Source organism: Uloborus diversus, chromosome 2 (genome assembly GCF_026930045.1).
Source record: "Uloborus diversus isolate 005 chromosome 2, Udiv.v.3.1, whole genome shotgun sequence".
Classification (NCBI taxonomy): domain Eukaryota; kingdom Metazoa; phylum Arthropoda; class Arachnida; order Araneae; family Uloboridae; genus Uloborus; species Uloborus diversus.
In genome coordinates this window covers 37,356,265-37,384,172 of record NC_072732.1, presented here as the reverse complement: position 1 = coordinate 37,384,172, position 27,908 = coordinate 37,356,265, and the positions used below count along the sequence as shown (strand labels likewise).

General features: G+C 32.8%; 1 protein-coding gene across 1 annotated transcript in view; it reads right to left on the bottom strand.

Annotated features, from left to right (window-relative positions):
- Nucleotides 1-24,962, bottom strand: part of LOC129235224 (uncharacterized) — a 31,694-nt gene extending 6,732 nt beyond the window's left edge. The window contains exons 1-10 of the mRNA XM_054868929.1: nt 24,810-24,962; nt 22,002-22,100; nt 21,848-21,913; nt 18,439-18,504; nt 15,592-15,683; nt 12,876-12,970; nt 8,164-8,291; nt 7,542-7,598; nt 3,426-3,484; nt 1,118-1,253 (exon numbers count right to left, since the gene is read on the bottom strand). Of these exons, the coding sequence (XP_054724904.1) occupies nt 1,118-1,253; nt 3,426-3,484; nt 7,542-7,598; nt 8,164-8,291; nt 12,876-12,970; nt 15,592-15,683; nt 18,439-18,504; nt 21,848-21,913; nt 22,002-22,100; nt 24,810-24,962 (951 nt within the window). The remainder of the gene's footprint in view (nt 1-1,117; nt 1,254-3,425; nt 3,485-7,541; nt 7,599-8,163; nt 8,292-12,875; nt 12,971-15,591; nt 15,684-18,438; nt 18,505-21,847; nt 21,914-22,001; nt 22,101-24,809) is intronic.
- Between the last annotated feature and the right edge of the window lie 2,946 nt (nt 24,963-27,908).

The following is a 27,908-nucleotide window of genomic DNA, read 5'->3' as shown; positions in this document are numbered from 1 at the left end:
TTCTATAGCTTCACGATGAAGACAGGCAAAGTAATGAGATGTTGTAGCCAAGATTTCTGTGTCCTTAAATTTGACGTTGTGGACTCCTTCTTGTTGGCTGTGTTCGGCTACGGCTGACTTATCATAGTTTCCTAAACGGCAATGACGCACATGCTCAGAAAGGCGTGTCTTGATGCTGTGCTTTGTAGTTCTGACATAAACTGATTCACAGGAGCACGGAATTTTGTAAACTCCAGATGTGGAGAAAGGGTCACGGGGGTCCTTCACCGGGCGATAACAATTCCTAAGTTGAGTGGTGGGCTTGAAAATGGTCTTGATGTTGTGTTTTTCAAGGAGTTTTCCAATTCGGTCAGTAACTCTGTGTAGGTAGGGTAAGAATACTTTCCCTAATGGTTCAGATGGGGTAGACTTCTGTTCTGGGGTAGACTAGCCACCAAAGCCAGGAATCAGTCTCAACAACTCAAACCACTGATGATGGTTGCAGCAAAGCAAGCCGAAACGTCTGGAATTTGTACTCCAATTAGACCACGGCCAATAAGCCCGGAAATGTTATCTAACCATATTGACGCCAGCCGTGAAAGCCTTAAACAGTATTTAACTCGCCTCTACGGGGAGGAAGTTAACCTACAAGTCCGCCACTTCGAGTCGCTCCAGAAACGAAAATGCGGCCACCGAAGCCAGGAATCAGTCTCACCACTGATGATGGCTGCAGCAAAGCAAGACGAAACGTCTGGAATTTCTACTCCAATTAGACCACGGTCAATAAGCCCAGAAATGTTATCTCCCCATATTGACGCCGGCCGTGAAAGCCTTAAACAGTATTTAAAATGTGCCTTAATCCATGTACATTGCGAATGCTTTCATTATACACAATTTAAACCTGTTCAAAATAATAGTGCATCCAGTGTGTTATGTACGTGGTGCTAAGAAAGAATCCAAGTACTAAAGTAAAAGTAAATTCCGTTGCCAAATGAGAAGAAGAAACTTAGACCCTTCTCAGCAATTATGCACAAAGATAGACATTGCAATAGTTCTCTAAACCAAAAAATGTAGTTTTATAAAGATGTGCATTGTGAATATCATAACTTAAAATTTATAAAATGTACATTTAAATTACCAAGTGAAGTGAATTTGATGAGCACTCAGCAAAATTTGCAAGACCTCTTCCTACATGTGCTAACACATCACTGGAATCATCAGTTAAAAAATGTAAGCAACTCACACAAAGCTGTAATATATTTGTGAGAAAACTCCTGGAAGAAAATTAGAATTAGTTAAAATAATATAAGAAGCTAATTTAAAGTTATATATAGCAAAAATCGAATTTAATAAATTTATAGCAATTCAATCATTTAAAACATACACACTTCACTGCAGCCAATTTAGTACTGCAAGAAATGAACAAGGGTTTCTAAACCTTCTAGTTTTTGTGTATATGTGCATACAAAGTGATATATATTTTTTTTACCATTGCCTAAGACAACATAGAAAAGAAAGCAGAAAAGTGTATTTCTAGTTTTCACAATTATTACTATTAATGTTTTGATCTGAAAATTTCAGATTTTCCTAAGCAGTGGCTATCTGGCATTTAATGCAATGGCCTAATAAATAGCTGGAAAAAGAATGAATTGTACCTTTCCGGTATGAACCCCTGAATTTCTGTGAAGTGGCAAATTGAGCCATAGAGGTGATCTCTTGATTGTGCAAGGTCATTTTACTTTCATTGTTGTATTTTGAACCATGGTACAAGCTGCAATTTCATGAATTGCATTGTAAAATCATCAAAAATTATTAATCCTTTTTGATATGCTAGTTTATTAGAATGCAAACCAGTTCTTTATAGAACATGATTCTTATATATTAAACTACAACAGAAAAGAACTGTTTAACCCCCCAAAGTGATCCCTCCAAATTGAAAATCAAAATAAAGCACCCAATTTTTCTCCAACCCTACATGAGCACAACAAGAATTTCTTTTTCAAATACAAGAGAAATTGGGAATACATAAAGTATGAAAATCTAACAAGATTTATACTTGGTTTTTAAAGATCTGGGAGGGGTGCACATGAAGTTGTAAACTACAATTAAATGAAAAAAAAAAAAGACTGCATAAGAGTACAGTAACAGCTAAAATACATACATTTTAAGCCTACTTACAGTATACAAGACAGATCCAGCTTCTGGTTTTGAAGGGGGGTCAGTATTAAAAGGGGGGGGGGGGGGGTCAGAGCAAATAGGGGTTGAAGGCAAATTTTTCAAAATATTAGTTCTTAAAACTGTACCTCTGAACCAGAACGATGTAAGTCACACAATAGGAGCTAGGAAAAAAGGTAGACTGGCGCATGCAAAAGATGGCCCGTACGCTCTTTTAACGCTGGTAGATAATTCCAAAGGCTTTTTTTTAAGAATTATGTTCACATGACTTGATGCGGAATAGGATTCTACATAAAAGACACTAATAAACTGAAAATCACAATTGTTGGACTTACGTCAGTCTGGCTCTGAGGTACAGCAAATGCAGCTGTATGTTTGGCAGTTTTAAAAGGGAAGGAGGTAAAGGGATGTGTTCGTAAACCCTATATTTTCTGGATCCACACCTGACTGCATAATAGTTATCACTTACACATTTTCAAAGTAACTGGTAAATCAAACTTGAATTATTTTGAAACTATTAACGAACATTTTTAGTTTTCTTTGGAAAATTGTTAAAATTTCAAACTGCAAAAAAGAAAGAAAAACAATTGGTTTGACAGTTTGAAAGAGAAAGAGATGATAAGGAAAAGGTGGAAAAAAAGGCAGGGGAGAACAATTGTTTTTTTTTCTCTTGTAAAGGATTTTGATTAAAATAAATAAATAAAAACATATAAAGAACTATGAAAAATGAATTAAATATTGCTAACTCAAAATTAAGCTCTTTTAAAGCTCCTATAGTAAAAAATAACTGAAATTTAATCACTTTGAAAGACTCGCAAGCCCCCGGTTGGTTTAATGACTAGCATGACGCGAAACTTAAATTTTACCTCAATTATTGTGCTAAAATCAGGTGAGGTTCTATTTCATTTCCCAGGGATTGGTAAAAATCTAAAAATAAAAGTATTTTTTTTTACACAGACCAATTGCACTGGTTCATTGGTGCGTTATAGAAGGGAGTTCAGAGAGAGGGTAGTACAGATGTGAGAGATCGAAATTGAAGGTGCCAAAAATATTCAACTTTACAATACCGCAGAAGATTTATGAGAGTAATAATATATATAATAAAATCTATAAGCACATTCTTATTGTATGAACAGTAAGCATCAGCTTCATCACAAAAACTTCAACTCCTTTTTACACATGCACAACAGCTTGAAAATGATCATGGAAGCACTTACTTGGTTCATCTGCAGAGAGAAATTTGCAATTATACACACCGCATTGATCAGCACATTTGGAGAAGAGAACCTTTCAGAAGATATAATAGAGGAAATCCTCTTGAAATATCTTCCTATGAAAGATAATCAGATTTGTCTGAATTGAAATCAAAACATTTGGAGCACACACTATAGAAAATGGTTACAAATGCAACACAATTTAGAAGTAGTCATGAAAATATCAAACCTGTAATATTAGTTGGCGAAATGTGTCTGAACCAGCAGAAAAGTGCATCAGCATTTTCGATAAACATGTCTGCATTCTAAATAAAATGTTAAAGAATCAGTATTTCTAACAAAGTATGTAGTTAAGAGTCTATTACAATAAAATAACTTTTGAATTTGTTCACTAGATAGACCTATTAAGGATTAACAAAGAACCAAATTATTTTAGGGGTAGATAGAACTACAATAAAACAGAGCAATTTATTGTCATGTGTTTTATAGTGGTCCCTTGATAATTGGTATTCCCAAATAAATTATGTAGTTACTGTCTATTATAATAAACTTTGATAAGGAAATTTGTCCATGAGGCAGCTCAAGTAAAGTATCAACATGACTTTAGTGGTGTGTCACTAGGGCTACTATAAAACACAAGACCTGCAACTGACAACATTAAAAAGATAAAAATTTAAGCAGACTTTGCATGAATAAGTTAGATAAAAATTAGAGCGTAAAGAAAAACTTTTAAAATACAAGTAAGAATTTCTTAAATTATGTTTGAATACGATCAAAACTTTGGAAACTAAAGCTATTATTTTTACTTTTTTGAAGTTAAAAAGAAAAAAAAATGTAAAATTGTTTTAATAGAGCCATAAGTTTTTTTTCCTCTTATAAGTGATAATAAAAATTTCATGCAACAGGTAAAAGTTTCGGAAGTTCAGGAAAAAAATCGGGATTGTTTTAGCATTTTTGGGAAACAAAAATTTTAAAAAAAGGAAAATAAAATAAAAATACTTCAAAAATTATCAAACATATTTAATTTTCATACTTTTGAATGGAAAAGTTTTGTTTTTGCGCTCATTTTACTGTAGGGATTTTTTCTGACATTCTAATCACTAAAAAATCCCTTTTAGGGGTCCTTTCGTCATTTTGATGATAATTCAGGCGATATTTATTTCATTAAAGAGTTCTAGAGTAGGCATCAAAAGGTGGGAATGAATCTCTTGAATGAATGAGTAAGGTAGCCATGTCATCACCACCATTCTGATACCAGAAAACATGAGTGGGCTACTATATTTGCAAAATCATCATTTTTTTTTTCATAATTTTTGCTTTTGATTCATATTACTATTCAATGTAAATATTTGAAAAGTTTGAAAACTCAATTAACAATAATTAATGCTGCCAAACTATTAATGGAAGGCAACAAATGTCTAATCAATCAGTTTGTATTTATACAGCCGTAGAGTGAGGAGGTGCCAAAAAATACTACATTATGCCTTCTAGAGAAGCGATATTAATGATAGAACATCAATGTTTAAAATTGAAACATTGATGGTATCAATACATCGATTGTTAGATTAGCTAATTTATGCTTAGTAAACTGTAAAACATGCTTTTGTAGGAGGAGTGAATTTACAGCCTGTATTTATTAATTTTTTAATCAAGATTTTTGTACTTTCAAAACTATGTTTATAATAAAAATAATAATGAATTATTAAAAATACTTTACTTTCTGAATATTAAGTAAATACAAAAGAGTAAAAAATTCATGTGTATACTAGAGGACCCGACAGACATTGTTCTGTTCAACACTATGTAAATTGAAAAGTTAAAAAATTTCAATAAACTATCAAGTGTTTGAACCGTTTTATTGAAAAAAATAATCTAAAAGGAAAATGTTTTAAGCTGCTTGGTGTCAGAATGCATAAAGAATTTATTACAACTTGATTTATCTAATGCCCACTGAGCAGTTGTTTTATTAACTATTTTTTCTCCCATACTTGATGCCATACCTCAAAGGATAAAAAGCGTCCTCAGATATTAAGTGTAAAAAACCATCTAGAACAAATGAGAAATCCCGCTGCAACATCCGCCATATGAAAAGGAACAAAACAATCGAAAGGATATTGTTTTAAAAAAAATGATAAAGGTAAAAACAGTTCTCTGAATAAGTGAAGCCCCCCTCCAGATGTAAAATGAACACTTTCTGCAACTAAAATGACTAAACAGTCGTTTAAAAACGAAAACCCATTCTTTGCAATTTGAAATATTCCGCCAAAGAAACAAAAAATACAATAAATTACATTGACAGCAGCTTTAAAATGTAAACAAATGATCACGCAACTCTATTGTTCATAGCCAAAGTCGCGAAGCCACAACGTTACTGCAATCCAGCCAATCAGTGAGCGAAGCTGACGCCGACCGATCAGCGGTCCGATCTTTTGAACGAAAACATTTAAAACTTCATGTATAGCATAATTTGTTCTTTCCCCAAAAGATAAAGATCTTAAACTGCACTCATATTTTGTGTACAGAACTACCCTGTTGTAATTTATCTGGACGAAAATAAAATTTGTTCGTCTTTAAATTCCATCATCTTTTCCTTTAATAATGTACTGATTAGTTTGATAATCCTTCAAGTATTCTTGACATTGATGCCAAAACTCAGATGGATTTGAGCCGCAAAACAAATGTTGCTAGGTAAGGTACTTTCTGATTATTAGGTTAGGAAAACCTAGAACCACTATATAGTTAGGCCAATGCATCAGCTTAAGTTTAGCCATTCTGGATCGAATTTTTAATTTTGCGCTGCTAGGGTTACCTCAACAAAGTTTCGGATTTTGCCAAATTTACCGAAAATAATTAAATTGTTTATTTAATAAACAATTCACGTGCCGCTAATAATTGCTCTCAATGAACAATCACCAAACGTGATAACTTGCCAGAAAAGGCAACCACTCAAACACGCGCTCCGATCCAAAATGGCTAATCTTAAAGATTATGCGTCAGCTAATATATCTAGGGGCCTTAGGAAAACCTAAAGCACTGATCCGGTCACATAGTTCAACTACGGCGACAGAACACACGTTTTGCGTTAACCTTCCAGTTTCTTTAAAATACATCAAGGGACCTAAAATCGTTGCTTTTAAGAGAGAAATGAAGGCTTCGCTCTCTACGTTTTATCTATTCTCAATTGACATATCCCAATAGGAAATTTCATTACAAAAAGCAGAGCTGGCTTTCTTTGGCAACAGGTTAAATATCTATTTCAGTTCTCGCTCAACAATAGGTTAAAATAAATATTAATCATTTGGGACATATAACCATCCAATGTTTAAATTAATTAATTAATTAACAAAAACATTTCCGATTCGAACCATCGCGCTTTAAAACCATGCTTGCCACAACTTAATTACGCACAAAAAATTTGATCAAAATCAGTCCAGCTGTTTAAAAGCCTTATTGTGACAAACGTCCGCACAGAAGATTTTTATATATTAAGATTTAAAGTACAAAACATCAATACAAATTAATAGAAATAACATCACATCTTTTAATTTTCTACCTGAATAATATAAAACTAAGTATTGGTATTCAATGATTAATTGGAACTAACTAGAGAAAATGGTAGCATATTTAAATTAAATAAAGTAGTGGGGGGGGGGAGGCAAATTATAAGAATAAATAAGTGTTCTAGTAGATTTATTCAAACTGAATTAGAAGGAAGAATTATATAAATTACATTTAAAGTGTATTAATGTATTCAAACATTAAAAAATATTTATAATGATTTGGAATGCCTAGTATGTATAATTTAAGATTGAAAATCAATCACTTACAACATATAGTGGATAAAAATAATAATTTTCATATATGTCTTTGGGTGAAAACTATAATAAGGCTCCATATTTTGATTAACAGTGTGTTGGAAAAATTTTTTTTTTTTTTTTTTTTTTTGTTCCAAAAGAAGTCTACAGTTTTCCTTTGAGAGATTACAAGACAAGTAAATATTTGGAAAATATTACAGTAGCTTTCTGGCTGCTGGAGAGTTTTTGAAATTTTGTTTTTTAGTAATTAACGTTACAACAACTATTGTTCAACTTTCATGTGCAAGATGAAAAATGAAAAGCCTAATATATTGTTAAAAAACTGGATTTTCTTTTCACACAAGAAGAAAACTAATACCTGATAATCTTCATTTTGAAAGCCATCGAACAAGTCTGATATGATATGTTTATGATTCTGAAAAGATAAAAAACAGCTTAAAGTGTGAAAAAACATCTAAAAGCTAAAACTAAAACTCACTAACTTTTAAGTTTGATCCAATTTTTACTTAAAAGATTTTTTTTTTGAAAAATTAAATAATAAAACTGTAGTTCTATTCAGCTGAAATAGTATAAACAGAAAATAAACATTTGAGCACACTGAATACCAGTAAGGGTAACAGGCGCACGAAAATTGGTTTACTGTTTGGTTCTTAGAATTGTCATGCTTACTGAACATGCACTTACAAAGAGATTGGTTATAATGAGGTAAAATCCTGCACACTTTATTACATTTTTAATAATTGTATTGGTATCTTAAGCCCAGCTAAAATAAAATTCAAAATAAAATACATAAACAATTTTTATCTGATTTTAGTATAGGAGCATTTTAATAAATATTTTTAAATTTTTGTTCACTAAAGTTTGAAAATTTTAAGAGCTGATTTAAGTACTTGGTTGAACACGTGCTGAATGTCGAATGTAACTAGACTGAATTCACCCATACCCTTCATTTTTTCATTAGTTAGAGGAGGGAATCTTACCTGCAGTATAAAGTCATGATGATCAAAATTACAAACTAAAAATTGCAAAATTCTTGCAGCAAATACAGCAGCTGTTCCAGTACAACGAACAACAGCAAACAGTGAGGGGACAAATCCTTCCTTTAATACTGTAAAATAGTTTGAAAGGATCTATATATATATATATATATATATATATATATATATATATATATATATATATATATATATATATATATATATATATATATAATAATTATAATAAAAGTGAAAAATATTGAAAAGACCACACCAAAAGTCCATAGATGAGCAACACAGCAAAACTAAAAAGCCAAGTAAATATAAAAAATATGCAAGTCAAAAACCAAATATTAAACAATTTATATAAAAAATAATGATGAGAAAAAGAAAAATTGTAAGCAGCTATTTAATAGGAAAAGACAAAGTATGAATCCAGAGTTCATCAGCTGTGGAGGATTCAATAACTATGGTCAAAAGACCAAAAAATTTAACAATGAACTAAAAGAGAGTGTCTAAGCTCCAGTATATGCAATATAGAGTAATATTGGGCAAAACGTACCACATGGTAAACTATAAACAAGAGCTTAAACCTAAAAATAAAAGCAGGGGGTTTCGCCTCAACTAATTAGGAAAACAAGTTCCGAATAAATTGTCATCCATGGGACAGTACTTGCCATTATAACAAAACCAATCCGATATTCAACTTGACAAATTCATTCCAGTTATCAACGTAAAATCTTAAAAAATAAATCCATATCCAAAGAGAATAGTCCAAAAACATGTCAGTCGTCTGTTTCCCACATGCAAAAACCATCTACATCAGCGATCCAAAAAAAAAAGGTTAGTCACGGTTGTACATCACACATTTGCACAGTTAAACGGTTTCAAGAGAAGCGAAATGTTCATCGAAGGCTATACTTAAGCAAATGTTTTCAACCAGATTTTTTAGGAAAGTTATTATTAAAAAGTATATTTTTGAGTATTTTTGAGTACAGAAATTTTTTGATTAAAAGCGGAAATGGTGTTGCAAATTCCTTTTATTCTGATAGCTTGTGAAACAATGATGCCAATAAAAACCTTTTTACTTAAGCAGGATGAAAAATCTTGTAAGCTGTTAACTTTGAAGTTAAATTCACACCTTTTATCATAGATTGTAGTGTAACAATTTGAATCAATTTGTATGTTAATATCCAGGAAATTGAAGTTATTTTGAGAAAAATTAGTCTTTTTGAGTGTTCATGAACTATGATATATAGTTTTCTTAAGTTCAGAAAAATTCGAAAAATTCATACACAACAGGTCATTGATGTATCTACAACAAAAAGGTGCAGAAGAAGGATTTGCAATTGAAAATTTCCTCTCATAATATAAACGAAAAAGGTTAGCTAATGTAGAGCTAAAATTAGCTTCCATTGCAATGCCATTAATCTGAAGAAAACATGAATTACCATTTTTGAAAAAGTTATTGAATGTACAAAATTTAAAAAGACCAAGAAAAAACTTTTCATTAAAATCAAGGGAGTCCTTAACCGAATTAAAAAGCTCTGAAAGAGAGGAAAAAAAGTTCATTGAGTGGGATATTGGTGAAAAGGTTTTCAAAATCAAAGGTTTAAAAGTATCCTGAATATCAAGCATGCTCAGTAAATTGATCACTTCAACACTGTTATTAACAATCCAAAACCAATTCTTTTGTTGAAGTTTAAGTTATTAAATTACTTGGAAATCTTTGATTGATGGATACGGATCTACATTTGCACCCAGACACATAGGTAAGACTTTTTGATTTTTGCTGGTGGTATGGCGGAGGGATATTATCGATAGCCTTGGCTTCTAATGTCCGAGACGAAACCCCAGTGCTTAGTTTTAGGTCTTTGTTCCTTAAATCTGCATTCATTTTCCACATGTGGTGCGTTTTGCCCAATGTAATCCTGAATGTTGATTTTTTTCGGAAATTGACATCCTATTGTTAGTTTTAGTATAAAATTTTGTTCTTTTGACCATAGGATGAAGTTTCCACTGCTGAAGAGTACTGGCTTCATCTCTGTCATTCATCTATGTTGTAACTTTGTCTGTTTGTTGTTCTATTGATGTTTATATATATATATATATATATATACACACACACGCCCAATCCTGTTTTTGTGCGGTGGAAAGGGACCACATAAAAGAAGTCTCACGTTGAAAATAACCCAAAAAACTTACAAAGTAATTAGGAATTGCTTCTTTACAGGAAGTCAAAATTAACCAAATGATGATAATTTTGCTGAATCGTCAGGCAAAATTTCCCGAAAAAAGAAATTTTAGGTGGTCACAGTGACTTTCCATTGGGGTGTCTCAGTGATCACTTGAAGATACTACCTCGTCACTCATTTTATAAATAATTTTGTCAATTGAGTCCCAATCCAATTGAAATTTTCATATATGCACAAAGAAAAAAAAAAGACTGCACAAAATCAGGTTTGAGTGCATATATTTGCAAATAAATTAAGATATGTATCTCTATCTAGGAAACAGAAAAGGCAAGAAATATTTCGCACAGTAATGAATTTGAAAAAATAATGAAATGAATTAATAATATGTATATATTTTTTAAATTCTCCCCAATGCTATCTATATCTGCAATTAATTTATGGAATACTACTAATTTATAACACAAATCATTTTAGTCTTAACTGGGGAAAGAAAACTTTAAATATATATATCTCAACTTTTGAAACAAACTTATTTATAATAAAGCAAAACTAGACTGGAAGATTAATAACTTTATGAATAAAAAAAAGTGGACTAGAATACAGTGCAGCAGTTATTGTGTTTATATGATATTATTGTTATGCTATATTATTTTTATTCGAGTGTACCAATAAAAATTTCTTGCTATAGCAAGAAATTTTTATTGGTACACTCGATAGTGCAGATATCCCCAATGCAGATATAGATAGCATTGGGGAGAATTACATTTATATGCATACAAGGAATTGATTAAATATAAATAAAGCACAATGAGGAACTGAACCATTTAATTGTAGAAGGACATGCTCATAGTTAAAAAAAACCTAATTTTAAGATCAAACAAATGCAGATCCAATATTTGAGGAAAACCGAGATGAAGAAAGGGAGATAGAGGCAAACCAAGAAATAAAAGACAAAAGCTCCATTCAAAGTTAAATTTTCTTCCTTTTACATTCTATATATGTATTTTTTAATTTAATTTATTTATATTAATGTTTTTCCAGTAGTAACATTTTGCAATTCATTTTAAACATTATAATACCTTAAATTAGTGCTTCTCAACCTATGGTACATGAGCAATTTTCATGTGGTTCGTGAACAGCTAGTAAAAATTAATTCATATCATTTTTATAGTACTAATCAAAATTATTCACGAAAACTTTTAGATTCATCTCATTTCACTAAATATATATTCTATACCAAAAAGTCAACGCACCTAGAAAGAGTTGTCTGAATAAAATGAAAATTTTCATATGTAACGACAACATTGATACACAAATGATCATTTATTAATGGAATAACCTTAAATGAGGGGAAGTTTTAGTTAATCTGTTCAACCACCTCGAGAGTGAATGTATGAGGCGGTACATTCATTCTAGCTTATTGAGTGTAAGTCTTGCATGCAGGGCTGGATTTGGAAGTGTGGAGGCCCCGGGGCAACGAAGGAGTGGAGGCCCCTAATCAGGGTTTGAAAAGATCCGATACTTTGACATATATCCGAATATTTTCACATATATGTATACATCCAATATTTTCGACCCGTGAAAGTTAGGATATTTTGTAAAAAATTTAGTTTGGGGGCTCCGGGGCAGTAGCCCTGCCTGCCCTCCCTTAAATCCGGCCCTGCTTGCACGATGTCTTACGTCATCTCATACCACAGTCCATGCTCTCTACCTACCACAGATACAGTAAACGTTCCACTAATTCAGTCAAACTCACAGGTTGTTACCGTACCAAGCGATTTCAGATATGCTCTGTCAGAGACAACACAGGATATCGAGCAGGCCAGAGAAGGAGATAAAGAGGAAGAGTATGTCCTCTGACACCCTTGCTCTGTCCGACCGATCATTAGCATTATCCTGTTAAAAAATGGTTCCCGAGATCAAGCCATGAGGGCCATGACTGAACATGGTACAAATGTAATGGTAGGCTATCTTGGTGTAGTGGAATCATATCAGGGATGCCATTATCATCTGCAGCTGGGGTGGTGTGCCACTGAAAACTAAGGCTGAACTATGGTTTTCACACTGTCGTCTCTATTTGGTGTAATATTGTGTTCGACATAATTGGACTGCAATTGAATTCATCCAGATTGCCTTTAGTGCTGTATCCAGCTTCAATTTGGGCCAGAGATGGCAAAACAGGGTACTAAAACCTCCATTCATTTAGGATTTTTCTAACAATAAATGATCATTTTGCTTTTATTTAGTAAACACTTTCTTATATCGTTATATCAATGTTGTTCTTAAGTGTGTAAAATTTCATTTCATTCTGACAGCTCTTTCTTGTTAAGTTTTTTTTTCTTATAGAGTGTAATTGTTGCAAAAATAATATTTCTATCATATGTGGTCTATTTAGGATTCGGGAGGGTACCGAGTGGTCCTCAGTAGTGAAAAGGGTTGAGCACCACTGCTTTAAGTTACATGCTAGTTTGACTTAAAGAACTTTCAAAAAAGATGATAGGATATATCTAAAATTTTTACCTTTTATTCTAATGTTAGGATCCATGCATAACAAATTTAAGGCACTTAAGGAATCATTCAACAATTCATTACAATCATGAGATGTTTCCAACAAACTATAATGTTAGAAAAAATTTCATGTAGTTCATGCAAAGTTTTACAAAAAGAAAAAATTCTCTTGTATATGGTACATTTACATAAACCACATTTCAACTTATTAAAATATGTGGTGAATAAACCAGCTATTGTAGGCAGTTCTAAATCTGTCTATGTGTTACTCAAGATCAATGAGTCAATTCTTTGTCTGTACTAATAACTCATTTATTTAACACAAACTAAAATGAAAATAACTGCTACTAGTATAAATTTTTGTTTTAGATTTAAGATGGACCGTTTTCAGGAGCTTCAAGATAAGATTGAAAAGATATTTCTCAAATTAGAACTGTACCAGCATTGTACTGTAAACTCTATTTAATACCTCTAGTCAATTTTTGAAATAATCTAAATGAAATATTGTAAAAAAAAATAAATAAATAAAATAATTTTAAAGATACAGGAAATTTTTTATAAAATATGTTTAAACGTTAGAACAAGAATAATTGGGACTAATTATTTGTGCTAAAATGTTCTTTGCTGAAACAGAGACTGAGTGAGTTATGCTATGTTTTATTTGTCTAACCTATGACATCAGGTTCATGAGGCATATGAGACAGGGGCTTCAAAGTCGGTTGTACAGTCAGGGCTTGATTAACGCATGGTCCTGCAGGTCCATGAGCCTGGGTACAATTTTAGAGCACAAAATGGGGCCTTGGTCAAAATGAGTACTTGCCACATTTGAGTGCAGTGCATAATACAGAGTGCAAACAACGACATGTGAATATTTATTGGGTGAGTGCAAAATTTCATGCAGAGTTTGTGAGTAAAAGTCACACAGCGATTATGCAAACAAAGTTCCTTATTCAATCAATGATACATTGATTGAAAAGGAATCTCCAACATTGTCTATAATTTGTTTTCAACGTTCTGGCAGCATATGGATGTCCCAATAATAAAACTAGCACAGTTTAGATTAGAAGAACAAAGACATTACGCTTCGTAAGGCATCCAAAGAGTCAAATCTTTTCTCCATGTTAATGATTTTGCAATGACCGGAACAAGTGATAATCAGATGGTGTGATATCAGAAGAATATGGTAGGACATTCTAGTTCAGGCTGTTCAGTTTGCACAGCTTCTGTCTTGAAAAGTGTGGTTTGGCATTCTGACAGAATCGGATGTTCTGTTTAATTTCTCGGTTCAAATTGGTTAATCAGCAACAGTATTTGTCCAAGTCAATCACTTGACTAGCGGGGAGAAGCTCAAAATAAATTATTTCCTCGCAGTTCTACCAAACAAAGAGCATCATCTTCATTCGATGCTAACTGGCCTTTGCCATTGCGTCACCGTGCTCACCAGCATGTTTTCATGTGTTTTTAAGCTGAATATTGTTGTACAGGACCCATTTTTCATTGCCCCTCACAAATAGATCTGAAAATGGCTCGTTTTTGAGTCGCCTGAGTTAAGAAATGGCTGCAGATATTCGCTGGTCTTTGTTCCTCTCGGTTAGCACATGGAGCACCCAGTATATCAAGCTTCAAATCAAATCTTTTTTTTTAAACGATGGACAGTGGTTGATTGGTCAATGTTACGTGCTGTAGCAACTTCCTCTATTGAAATTTGCAGAATATTCTGAACTAAAATTCGCATGACATCATCATCAATGTCCGAAGATCGATCTGGCTCATCTTCAAGATTAAACTCTCCAGGGCGAAATTTTGCAAACCATTTTTCATTTACTTGTTTAGCTGGAGCTTGATCTTGATAAACCTCCTGAATGTTTTTTATAGCTGCTGCAACCTTTATTCCTTTCTGAAACTCGTAAAGCATAACATGCCGTAAATGCACCTTATGGACACTCATTTTGCAAGTAATCTTTCTCGAAGCAGTTTGTATCTACAAATCATTTTGTTTGAAATGAAAGCTGCACATATCACCTTTCCAACAATCTGCCCTATGTAGATGCCGGTATTAATGACAAAACTTTATGCCGCTTCTAACAGTATCTATTGCACCTCTGTACGAACTTTTGCATTCACCCAATATATGCAACATATATAAGTTATATATGAATATTGAGCCTCATAAAGAAAACATAAATCCATTATTCCAACCAGGGGTCGATCCAGGTTTTTATTTTAGGACCACATTTTGTGAAAAAAATTAGGTCACATTGCATAAAGTTGTTCAACAATCCTAAACCTACTCAGAAATCCCTTTGGCCTAAAGGAATTCACTGGGAATTAGTTGGAAGCTGGAGGTGTTTTTACTGATATTTTGCTTTCAGACAAACTGATTGAGCTTAAAAGTGATGAACAAACTGTTTTTATAAATAAAATTACATGAAAGATCTAACATTAAGGGATGAAATTTTGGGAAGTGGCCACTTTTACGATCTAGAATTTTGCGAGCGAAGCCTATTCCCGTCAGAATCGACCCCTGCCAACACAGCAATAACAACAAAGAGCAGTTGTAAAACAAACGAAGGAATAAATATTAATATATATAAGGGTTCTACTCTTTGTGAAAAGTCATTTATCAAAAACTACATCAACATCATACAATCATAAAATTATATCAGTTCAATACAATACACTTCAAAAGGAGAGTTTAACAAATTCTTTGCAAATAAAAAAAGTTTACTTTTTTAGAGCTTTCAAGCACCCAGCTTCGACAAGAAATGAGTTTAACATCATACTTTGAGTTATACTGTGCAAGGCAGAAGCAATAGCACACTGAAAACAGAATAATTCATTAGTAAAAATAAATATTTAAAAACTATAATTAATCAGCAATACTTCACCCTTGTCAAAAATGCTTATAGAACTATAACAAAGTGCAGGCATAGAAGTGACATTCGACAAAGAAAAATATAGGAAATTATAGGAATTGTTCTTAAAAAATATAGGAATTTCTCCAGAAATATGTAGGAATTTTTACAAATAGATAGAAACTTCCCGAAGAAAATAGCACAGGAAGAACAATACAAAGTCCGGTATTTTGAGTCTTTGGGACTCCGGTGGGATCAAATCATGGATTTTTTTTCAACTTTTGGAACGTAAAATTTTTACATTAATTATATCAGTCTTGAGTAATATAGACAAATGCGGCGAACGACGTTCGGAAATTTTTTTTGGCTCTGCAGAAATTTTTTTAAAACTACCAAAGTTAATTTTAAAAAAAACCTCACACTTTATATCTGTTTCTTCTGGATCTTGTGCTAAATAAATCTAAAAAATAATGATCTCTTCCTGAAATCATGATGATCATAGTATGTTAATTACTTAATAAAAATGCGCATTATTTTAGTGTTGTCTATATTATCAGTTAAAAAAACTTTCTGAAATAATAAAATGTAAATAAACTGCCAATTATTTATTTATTAGAAAATAGGAAAATAAAAAACAAATAATTAATGAAAAGGGCACTCTAAACTACAATACAACGAAATTTTGTTCATAATTGAAAAGAATTGAAAAATTTACGGTTCGCAAAAGGATCAAAATAATAATTTATTCAGAAAATAATTCTAAAAATAATATTGCCTTTATTTTTTAATGCTTTATTTAAAATACTTTTCCAGTATTTGTAAAAATTTAAAAATAAATCAAAACATGAACAATTTTTTTTTATCCTTTCAAGCTCTTATAATTCCCACGAGAAAACGTAGATGCTAACAATATTAATTAATAAGATAAGAAGTTAAGATAAAAAAATAAAAAAAAAACCTGCAGGATGCAAAAGAATTTACATCTCAACTACGGTAAGCAATTATTGGAGGAGTATTAATTTATCAATAATACCATGTTTAAATATTGTATTTCTTAATTTTTGTATTCCCAACATTTTTTCACAACGCATTTTTTATTTCAATTTAAAAACAGATGATGAATAAAAAACAAGTATTTAACCCTTTTAAATTATGTAATTTCCATGAAAAATGTGTAAATTACAAATAATAATAAAATATTAATTGGTAAAATAAGAAAAGTTGTAAAATGAAATAAATTTTAAAAGAATAAATTCAAACAAATCAAATTATGCTTGTAAAAATAAAATCAGTGCTGGTTTGTAATCAATGATTTTATAATTAGTTTTCCATAATTGAACAAATTGTAAGAAACATTGTCATCACAAAAACTTTAACAGGTTGAAACAGGGACGTGCACAGGGGGGGGGGGGGACACCTGTTGACCCGGGCTCGAGCCTGAAGTGGGCCCAAGATGTTTAAAAAGAGGGGTGAAATACCAGACACGTTTTTAAAGTAAGTATTGTTTTGAAATAAAAAAAGAACAAGCACAGGATAGAGCAAAGAAATTTATTGGATAAAAATCTACCACCCTTACGCTAATTTTCAACATTGCTCTTGGATTTTCCAAGCATTTGTCATAAGGTGGTACAAGGTTGCCTGTGTAAACAACCTTGGGGACTCTTAAACGGCTCTGGCTGGGACATTTTTTAGCATTCTCCACACTGTTCTGGCTTTGCTCGCAGCAACTTTCATTCATTTTGGCATCTAAAGTCTTTCCTTGGCGGTCGATGGCACAACATGAGTGATGAGCTCAGAGAACATATTACCCAATGGTTGACTACACAGGTGGCAACTTTCTACAAATAGGTATAGAAAAACCTGTACTACACTATGACAAAACTTTGGAAAATCACGGGAGCAATGCTGAAAAATAGCGTAAGGGTGGTAGATTTTTGAGCAATAAATTTCTTTGCTCTACCTGTACCTGTTCTTTATTTTAAAATGGTTCATTACAGTTTAAATGGTCATTTTTGACGGACCCCAAAATTTCTGTGTACACCCCTGGGTTGAAACACCTAAATCAAAGTTTCATCAAAATCCGAGATTATGAGTGTTAAATCCTATTTTATTGGTTGAATAAGGCCCAACAACTAAAATCAATTTAAGAAGTAAATAAACTATTGAAATCTATGTAAGGTAAAGAATAAAATAGACCGACTTAAGGTAGCTATGTTGCTATACTAACAAACTTAAAAAATAATTAAAAACTTCACAGAATGCAAAACGGTTGAAATCTTAAAACAAGGCATGTAATTTTCGGCGAATCACCTATTTGTAACTGGCATGTTTCTAAAAAATATGTTTTCCAGCAGAAATTATGTTGTTTGAAGATTGAGGTTGGAAAAATAGGAGCTGCAAGGAAGCAGGGACTAAAAAATATAGGAAAATGTAGGAATTATAGGAAAATAGGAATGTTTTTTAGACTTATCGGAAAATATAGGAAATAGGAACACTTCTACGCCTGAAAGTGACGAAATAGGCTTACAAAAAGGATGATATGGGAAAATCCTCCCTTTTGTAAACTTTCTGCATTTTTTCCATAAACAAATTACAGATTTGTCAGAAAGAATAACCAAAGATGGAATTTAAATAAATAATTATTAGAAAGATTAATTAGAACTTGTTTATTAATTTTTCTGTAGAATTGAAAAAGGTGGAATCACCAAGGTGCATCTTACCTTTAAATTCAAATCTCCATTGACAGTCATGGATAACATAATATGGATGCCGCCTGATTCTATAACCTGAAAATTCAAAAAAACTTTATAAAATAAACTTCACAAAAAAATACTCTTTTCATTTAACAGAAAAAAATTTATAAAAAAAAAATCATAAAATGCTCCCCCAAGATTTTTAATTAATAAACATTATTTCAAAAAGCAAAATACTAAAAAGAGAAAAATTGTTTCAAAATTTTAGAAAAATAGGGTGCAGATCATTTAGAGGGAGTCATTGAGTACAGCTTGAGGACTTTGTATTTTCCAGGGATGAAGTTTTACTTCATTTGAAAAAAATTAAAGAGACTAAGGCTCCGAGACCTGATAATATTTATCCAAAAATTTTAGTTGAATGTGCGGAGGAATTAGCAGATGTAATCGTAAATATTTTCAATGCTTCTTATAACTCGGGGACAGTGCCAGAGGACTGGAAGCTGGCTAACATTACACCACTCTTCAAGAAAGGGTCTAAAGGGAGTGCGGGAAATTATAGACCTGTGAGTCTAACTTCGGTGGTTTGCAAAATTTTTGAAACATTGATAAAAATTAAGATAGTAAATTTTCTAGAGACTAATAATCTATTGATTAGTTTTTGGTACGGTTTCAGGAAAGGTAAAAAAATCTTGTGCAACTATTTTATTACATTTCTATGACAAAGTTACCATGGCTTTGGACAATAAGAAACCTGTAGATGTTTTCTACATTGATTTTCAAAAAGCTTTCTATTCAGGTACCGCATGTTGCTCTACTTAGCAAATTAGCTGATATAGGAATAGGAGGGAAAACTTTCATTTGGGTAAAAAACTGGCTGACCGGAAGGAAACAAAGGGTAGTTGTAAGGAGAAATTATTCTAATTGGAGTGAGGTTTTAAGCGGGGTTCCTCAAGGATCAGTGTTAAGGCCTGTTTTGTTCATTGTTTTTATGAACGATATTCACAAATATATTTCTGGGAACATGAATTGTTTTGCTGATGATGTCAAAGTTATGGGGACTGTAGAAAATGAAGAACAAGCAAAACAGCTGCAAGAGGATCTAGACCATATTACGGAGTGGGCTGATAAATGGGGTATGGCTGTTAATGTTGGGAAATGTCAAGTGCTACATTTAGGGCATGGAAATAAGTGTACCAGTTATTATTTGTAAGGTTCAGTCATTAGTCAGGCTGACAAAGTTACTGATCTGGGGGTCTTAATAAGTCAGGATTTAAAGTTTAGCCAACAGTGCAGTATTGCTAGTAACAAGGCCAATAAGATGCTTGGGTTTATCAATAGATCTATTTCAAACAAATCTAAAGAAGTTCTTCTGCCCTTATATAGAAGTCTGGTAAGACCTCATTTAGAGTATGCTGTTCAGTTTTGGTCTCCTTCACTTAAGAAAGACATTAATGTATTGGAAAGGGTTCAAAGGCGAGCTACAAAGCTAATAAATGGACTTTCTCACTTAGACTATGATTCCAGGCTTAGAAGGCCAAAAATGTACAGTCTTGAGCAAAGAAGAGACCGAGGGGACATGATTCAGTTGTTCAAATTTATTAAAATAAAAGATGTTACGGGGCTGAAGTTTAGCACTGAAAACAGGACAAGGGGTCATTGTTTTAAGCTATTTAAATCTCAGGCTAACATGGATGTTAGGAAAAATTATTATTTTAGCAGGGTAGTGGAACCTTGGAACAGTTTACCGGAAGAGGTGGTAATGAGCAAGGGAGTAGATAGTTTTAAGAGGGCCATTGATCTTCACTGGGGATTGTAAATTGACTAGGACCAGTCTAGCTGGGCCCAGAGCCTGTTGCTGGTCGTCACTTTTGTATTCGTATTTGTATTTACAGTTATTCATTATAAATCAGTGGTGCCCAACCTTTTTTTTATGTGAGGACCAATCATACTTTATATTAAAATGGTTCTGGTAAGCCAGAACACAAATGAAAACTTAAAAAATATTATAAAACTTACTTAAAGTACTATAAATCTTAAATATTTTCATAACTAGGGTGTCTGCCCCCTGCTGTTTCAAAGCATTGCTAACGTACATTAGTTATTTTGGTCAACAGACTTTGAAATTAAAAAAAAAAAAAACAATCACTATACACAGTTATTAAATTCACAATCACGTATGCATATAAAGCAACCAACAGCTTTCATCTACATTTAAATTGAATTTTTATTAACATTCAAAGTAAAATGAAAAAAAAAAAACTGAATGGCATATGTTTATTAAATAACACAAAGTAAACATTAGCACCATATAATTGTAATGGTTATTAGCAAGCATGTGGTTAAAAAAATTAACAAGTCACCCCCCCCCCGGAAAAAAAAACTTTTCATTATTAATAGGGTTTAAATGTTACAAATGTGAAACAAGTTAAATATTACATAGTTTAAGTGTAGAAAACACACTGTAGTACTTTATATGGGGCTTTAAATCACAAATGCTGAACACTGCTCTTAAATTCCATTTAACTTTTTCAGATAAAGCTTTCATTTTCAAATTTGCAGAAAAATGAAAAAAATAATATAATAAAAAGGCTGAAAATACTCTATGTTTATTAAATGACATCATTCGAATATTGTAGCTGCAAAGAAAAATGGCAGGGTTTCCAGAAAGATCCAGAGTAACTAAAATATTCTTAAAAATCGCCTTCGGCCCCTTTAAACTTTGCTTGGTTATTGAATCAGCATTTTTTGAAATGAAATTAAGTGCATTTGTTTGTGAAATCAGAACTACTTCCTTCCGTACCAGGAAATATAAGGTGCAAGGTTGTAATTGCGAACCCGCCAAAACCAAAACCAATATTCCTCTTCATGAGGTTAGTATTGTTATTCTTGTTGGCAATAAATATGCATCAGGTGTCTCATGCTGCTAGGAGAAAATAAAAGGTGGAAGGGCTGTTATATTTATCTTTGGCAATAAACAACGCGACTTTTGGCAGACCAGAGCGAGTTAAAAGTTTGGCACTATAGTTCAACCGATGATATTTGAAGTTGAAGTGGTTTTTTTTTTTTACATTTCCCAACTTTTTTTTAACATTCATCATATTTTTTACATTTTTTAGTTGCTTTTAAACTGAAATAGTAGCAATTTTTTTTTACAAAATAGTAGTTTTTGTCTTATTTTAGGCTAAAATAGTCATCATAGTCTACAACTCTTCAAAATAGTCGCTTTTTTAGTCTGCAGCGGTACCCCTGCGTTTGGAGAGAATCTTTCTGCTTTTACTATTCTTAAAATTCAAAAGCATCTAATAATCCAAAACGTTAACTTTTAGTAAATATATTTCAGAATTTTATTCAGACTATTTATATTTTAAGACAGTATGCAGAATGACTGCGATCAGTTAAAATCAAATTATAGAACTTTCAATGAAGTAAATCTTACTTTGCACAAACCAGAAGTGGTTTTTGTAAGGTTACACAATCCAGTAACAGCTTCATATTTCAAACTCTGCAAACGATAAAATATTATAAATATGCTGATAAATCTGTTTAGATACATACTTTGTTTAGAAAACTTTCACTGAATAAAAACCTACCATATCTTCAGATTTAGATTTAGTCATCAATTCAACAATTAACATGCAATTAAGGCACACTTTTTCTGGCTCATTTATGTCAAAGTGAGGCAAGCACATCTAAGAATATAATGAATAAGCAATTAATCACACACATTTCATATAAACATTAACAAATAGTAATCTAAAAAATTACAGTGAAGTTAGCTTGAGTGGTGACTTCTACAAAATAAATAGCTATTAATAGACTTTTGGAACATAGACATTCTCTACACACAGATCATTTAAAAGAAAAAAAAAAGAAAGAAAGAAATACAAGCATGCATCAGGAAAACTTATTGCATTCCTAGAGTTTTGATTATTTTTTAATTTCCTTAACCAGAAATTTAAATTTGATTATAATAATAAATATCAAAAATACAAATATTTAACTATATTAACTATTGTGTTAACTTTACAACTATTGTATCAAGAAAATTCCTTTTTAAAAAACTATTATGCCAACTATAAGAGTAGTGAGTGTCTTTTGGTGTCTATGAGCTGCCAGAAATTAAATTTTGTGCCACCCAGGCTATCCTCAGGTTTGTGACTTCTTCCACTGATTTTTTTCTCTAATTTTGAAACACTGGTCTACAGTCAAACCTCGTTAAACTGCCAACCTTAGTGATGGGCCAAAAATTGGCCAAAGTCAAGGGTGGCGGTTTAACGAGTTCTACCCAAACCTACAAAAATACATGTTTTCATGTAAAGACATTTTAAGGCATGTATTTTACTTTCCAAATGAAGTTTGAAAAATAACAGCCATTGGATTTCCAGCAGTGTGTCATAGCTCACGGACGGTTCTTTGGCTACCTTTTTTTTCTTTTTGCAGAACTTGAAAAATGTTCATCTGTAACTTATTATTCATCGTCAATGAATTGATGGCTTGTGAATTGGTTTTTATTCTTAAACTCAAATTGGAATTTTTTCGTGCATGCTAAAGATTATTTTCGGCATCTTAGCAGAAGGAAGCAAAAGAACACGATGTTATAAAATGTTGATACAAGTTCGTTTGCTGAAGTATTCACACAGTGTCAATTTCAGGTTAAGCCTCAGCACAGTCCCCTGCTGACCGGAACAGAAAAAGGGGTAGAGAATGAATGCTCTCGTAGCTGAGTAGTGAAATGTCAAAATGAAAAGGTTGGAAAAAGTCGGGGAGCAGATAACACCCAGATAAAATTTGTGGAGATGTTTGGAACAATGCTCTTTCTCGACTGAATGTGGCAGGAGCCAGATTAAACAGAAAAAGAGATAAGAGAGCTGGATAATTACATAGTGGCTAATGTAGGTGCATTTATATGGGACATTAGTGGCAGATATGTGTGACATTCATGATTTCTCTCTGTGGCTCCTCATGGACATTCACTCTGGCTTATCGCTAAGTTTGAATTGCTTAACATGATCTTTCAAGATCAAGATGGTGGTTAAAACAGCAGTATTATCATACCGAGTATGCAGTTTTCCTCATAAATCAGTCGCGGTTGGCAGGCCTGTGCTGGGCACCCAAAGAGGGCGGTGGAAAAACCAGCTTGGGGGCGCCTGTTTTTTCAAGTCAGGGGTATATCCCTACAATAGTTGGGGGGGGGGGAGATATAACTAATTCATTATATGGGGGGGGAGAGGCTAATAAAAATAAAACAACATACGTAACTGATTAAAAGAATTTAAATGAAAATTAAGTGTTTTTCGAGAGACAAGAATGAAATAAAGAAAAATTCAACAGTATTCTGAATCCATTAACTTTTCTCAAACCGTTCAACTATAGATTCGTTTGAGGACTCGGAAGCTAGAATTGATAATCAATTAAATCTTTATTGGTACTACTTTTTTATAAATGAAAAGTAGTAATATCAAGATGACATCTCTTTTTACCACTTTCAGTAAAAGTGAAAAGGGGGCTTCGGGGGATCACCCCCAGAAAATTTTTGGAATTGAAGTTCAAATTGTGAGTTATCTTTGATGACGCTAGAAGAAAAGGCATTGGATTCAGAACTCTCCCCCACATATGTTTCGATATTGGAGCTCTAGAAACACAATTTTAGACTCTTTTTCTCCAATGATTTTAGAGAAATGAAAGTTTCTGAAACCTTTCCCCGAAAATATTTCAATGTTGAGGTCTAAAAATGGGATTTTTATGGGCCATGACGTTAGGGGAAGAGATGGGGTTCAGGTATGCTCCCCCGGTAATTTTTCAAAACAGAACTTTCAAAAATGTAGTTTTGTTAGACGATCTTCGATGATATTAGGGAATAGGGGATTATGAATTTAAGAGCTCTTCTTCGGAATTTTTTTGAAATTGAAGTCATAAAAATGCAATTGCCAGCCTTCTTTCAATGTTCGGAAGGGACTTTGTTTGGAACTTCTACGTAATGCTTTTATAATTTAAGTTCGAAAAACACAATCTTTGGAGGTTTGGGGCCTTCCCCCAGAATTTTTTGAAGTTTAAATTTTAAAATTGCGGAACTTAACTTGTTTTAGTAGTTTCATGAGAAATAATTGGATTCGAGAACTCCTCCTCACTCAATTTTGTTATTGAAGTTCTCCAAACGCTACTTCGGACGATTTTCGTGTTTCAATAGAAGGGATCTGGTTCGCTCTGAATTTTTTAACTGCAACTGTAGGTCATCTTTGATGGCGTTAGGCGAAGGCATGGGGCTCAGCAAAACTGGAAATGTTTGATATTCAAGTTCAAAAATGCAATTTTAGAAAAAAAAATGTGGTGTTAGGGAGAGGAGAGATTTTGTGATCTTTCTTCCACTGGAAGTTTTTCAATATTGGAGTTTTAATCACTTCCTTGAAAACTTCTAGAAATTTAGACCGTGAAAATGCTGTTAGACTATGTTTTGTGTTGCTATGGAATGAGATGTTTTGGTGGCCTTCTCTCGGATTTTTTTCTTCCCTAATCTCCTTTCGTAAATCCATTTCTGTTTCAGGTCTGATCATACGGATTCGAACTTTAAAGGTGAGAGGAGGGCAAGAGACACTTGTTTATGTAGGAATTTTTAGGTAGAGAGGGGCATTACTCTTGGGAATGTCTTGACTTGAAACTGCCACCCTTACCCACCTTTATTTAAGTAACTATCAACGTTTAATTAACATGAAGAAAAAAAAATAGAGTGAATTTATAAAACCTTTGATAAATTTAAAACGGATAAATTCCTTTTTGGGTAATTTATTGCTTTGAACGAAAGATAGATTTCAAAAGTTACACGTACTAAAAGGCCAATTTTAGGCAGCCAGAGGAATGTCAGAGAAAAGACAGAAAAGAGATAGGAGAGGGAAGAGGAATCGCAGGTTGAACGAACTTCCTGATTTTTTTTTAACTTAGTGTAAGTCAATCTTTTGTGGAAAAAAATTTAAGGATCTGGATTTTCTCCTAGAGAATTTCTCTAAATTGAAGTCAAACATAGCTAATTTTAGCAAATGAAGGTTTGAGGTTTCCGTCAAATTATTTTTCAAAACTGAAGTTACTATGAGATAAGCTTGGTGACGTTTGGCATTCGGGAAACGTTCCAGGACATTTTCCAAACTAAAACTTTTGAAAAAGCAATTTTATGTTGTTAAGGGAATGCGAAAAATTCAGAGGTTTTTCAAGAAAATTTTGAACTCTATCTTTGCTGACATTGGGCAGGGAAAGGAATAGGAGTCGATGATTTTCGCTGCAAATTGTATTGAATATAAGTATTTAAGACCTTTTTTTTGCACTACCTTTGCTGATGCTTGGGATTTGACGTCTCGGCTTCGGTTGCTGATTGACTTTGAAGTTTTAGAAATGCGGCATGAAAGTTTGTTTGGTTAGATGGAAGGGGGGGGGGAGGGCAGGGAGAGGATTCGAGATTCCCTCTCAAAACGTTTTCCAAACTTAGTCCAAGTTAGACTAACTTTGGAAAGGGGAAACTTGAGGGTTCACCCTCTGAAATTCTTAAAACTGTAATTCTTCTTTTCTCTTATGCTTTTGAAAATTTTCAGACCTTAGGGAAAAGAATGAGAGAGGGAAGGGGTCCACGGTTTTTCAAAATTGAAGTTTAGAAAATTCAATTTTAGGCTAATTTTAGAGACGTAAGGTGGAGGAGGATTTTGAGATCTCTCTCGGAAAGTTTTCCAAATTCGAATATTAACGACCTAATTTCAGACTATCTTCGCTACGCAATCCTTTCTCACAAATTTCAGTTTTAAAAATTTATTTTTAACCGACGAAAAAACGGAGGAGGTTCTCAATTCGACACGTATATATTTTTTTTTTTAATGTATGACCACGCATAACTTTTTACAGAACAGTCTGATTTTGATAATTCTTTTTTTATTGGAAAGGGTATACCCCGAAGGTGGTCCCATAAAAATTTTGAAAAAAAATTCCTACCCTAAGGGTGGGAAAAGGGGGTTGATTTGTTGTTCACTCACAGATTTTTAATGTATGACCACACATAACTTTTTACAAAATAGTCCGATTTTGATAATTCTTTTTTTATTGGAAAGGTTATACCCTGAAGTTGGTCTCATATAAATTTGGAGAAAAAATTCCTACCCTAAGGGTGGGAAAAGGGGGAGATTTGTTGTTCACTCACAGATTTTTTTATATATGACCACACATAACTTTTTACAGAATAGTCCGATTTAGAATATTCTTTTTTTTATTGGAAAGGGTATAGCCTGAAGTTGTTCCTATATAAATTTGAGGGAAAAAATCCTACCCTAAGGGTGGGGAAAGGGGGGCGATTAGTAGTTCAGTCTAAGATGTTTTGATGCTGAATTGGGTATAACAAAAAAAAAAAAAAACTTCACGATGAATGAGATGCAGACTTGTATGTCTCTCGTGTGTACTGTCTTGAGCAGGTAAACGACAGTATCTGCAGAAATGAGTTTTCGAGATATTTGAAGAATTGTGAGCTGGATTCAGTACTATCAACTGGGAAATGTTGGAATTATATTTTTTTTAGCCGAAACCAAATAAGTTAGTCTGTACAACAAAGCTAACGTACAAACAATGATGACAAAATGCAAAAAAAAAAAAAAAAAAAAAAAAAAAAAATCGATAAAATTGCAGTTATAGCCCTTTACCTGCACACGGCAGTGTAGACCTCTCAATCTCTGGTACTTGTGATTAGGGTTAGTTTTCAGTGCCAGTCGTCAAACATTTTTTATATTCAGGATTTGTTTAGAAAAAATAGGGCGAAGTTTAGTGATGGTGACATACTATTTTTAACCGACGAAAAAACGGAGGAGGTTCTCAAGTCGACACGTATATATATATTTTTTTAATGTATGACCACACATAACTTTTTACAGAATAGTCCGATTTTGAATATTCTTTTTTTATTAGAAAGGGTATAGCCTGAAGTAATTCCCCTATAAATTTGAGGGGAAAATTCCTACCCTAAGGGGGGGGAGAGGGGGGGATTAGTTGTTCACTCCAAGATTTTTTGATTCTGAGTTGGGTATTACAAAAAAAAAAAAAAAAAAAAAAGCTCACAATGAATGAGCTTCAGACCTGTATGTCTCTCGTGTGTACTGCCGTGGGCAGGTAAGCGGCAGTATCTGCAGAAATGAGTTTTCGAGATATTTGAAGAAATGTGTGTTGGATTCAGTAGTACTAACAATAAGAAAATGTTGGAGTTATATATTTTTTTCAGCGGAAAACAAATAAGTTAGTTTGTACAACAAAGCTAACGTACAATAGATGACAAAATGCAAAAAAAAAAAAAAAAAAAAGAAAAAGAAATGAAAAAAAAAAATGCAGTTACTGCCTTTGACATGCCCACGGCAGTGTAGACCTCTCAATCTCTGGTATTTGTAATTAGGATTAGTTTTTTAACCGACGAAAAAACGGAGGAGGTTCTCAAGTCGACCCGTATATATAAGTTCTTTTTTTCATGTATGACCAGGCATTAC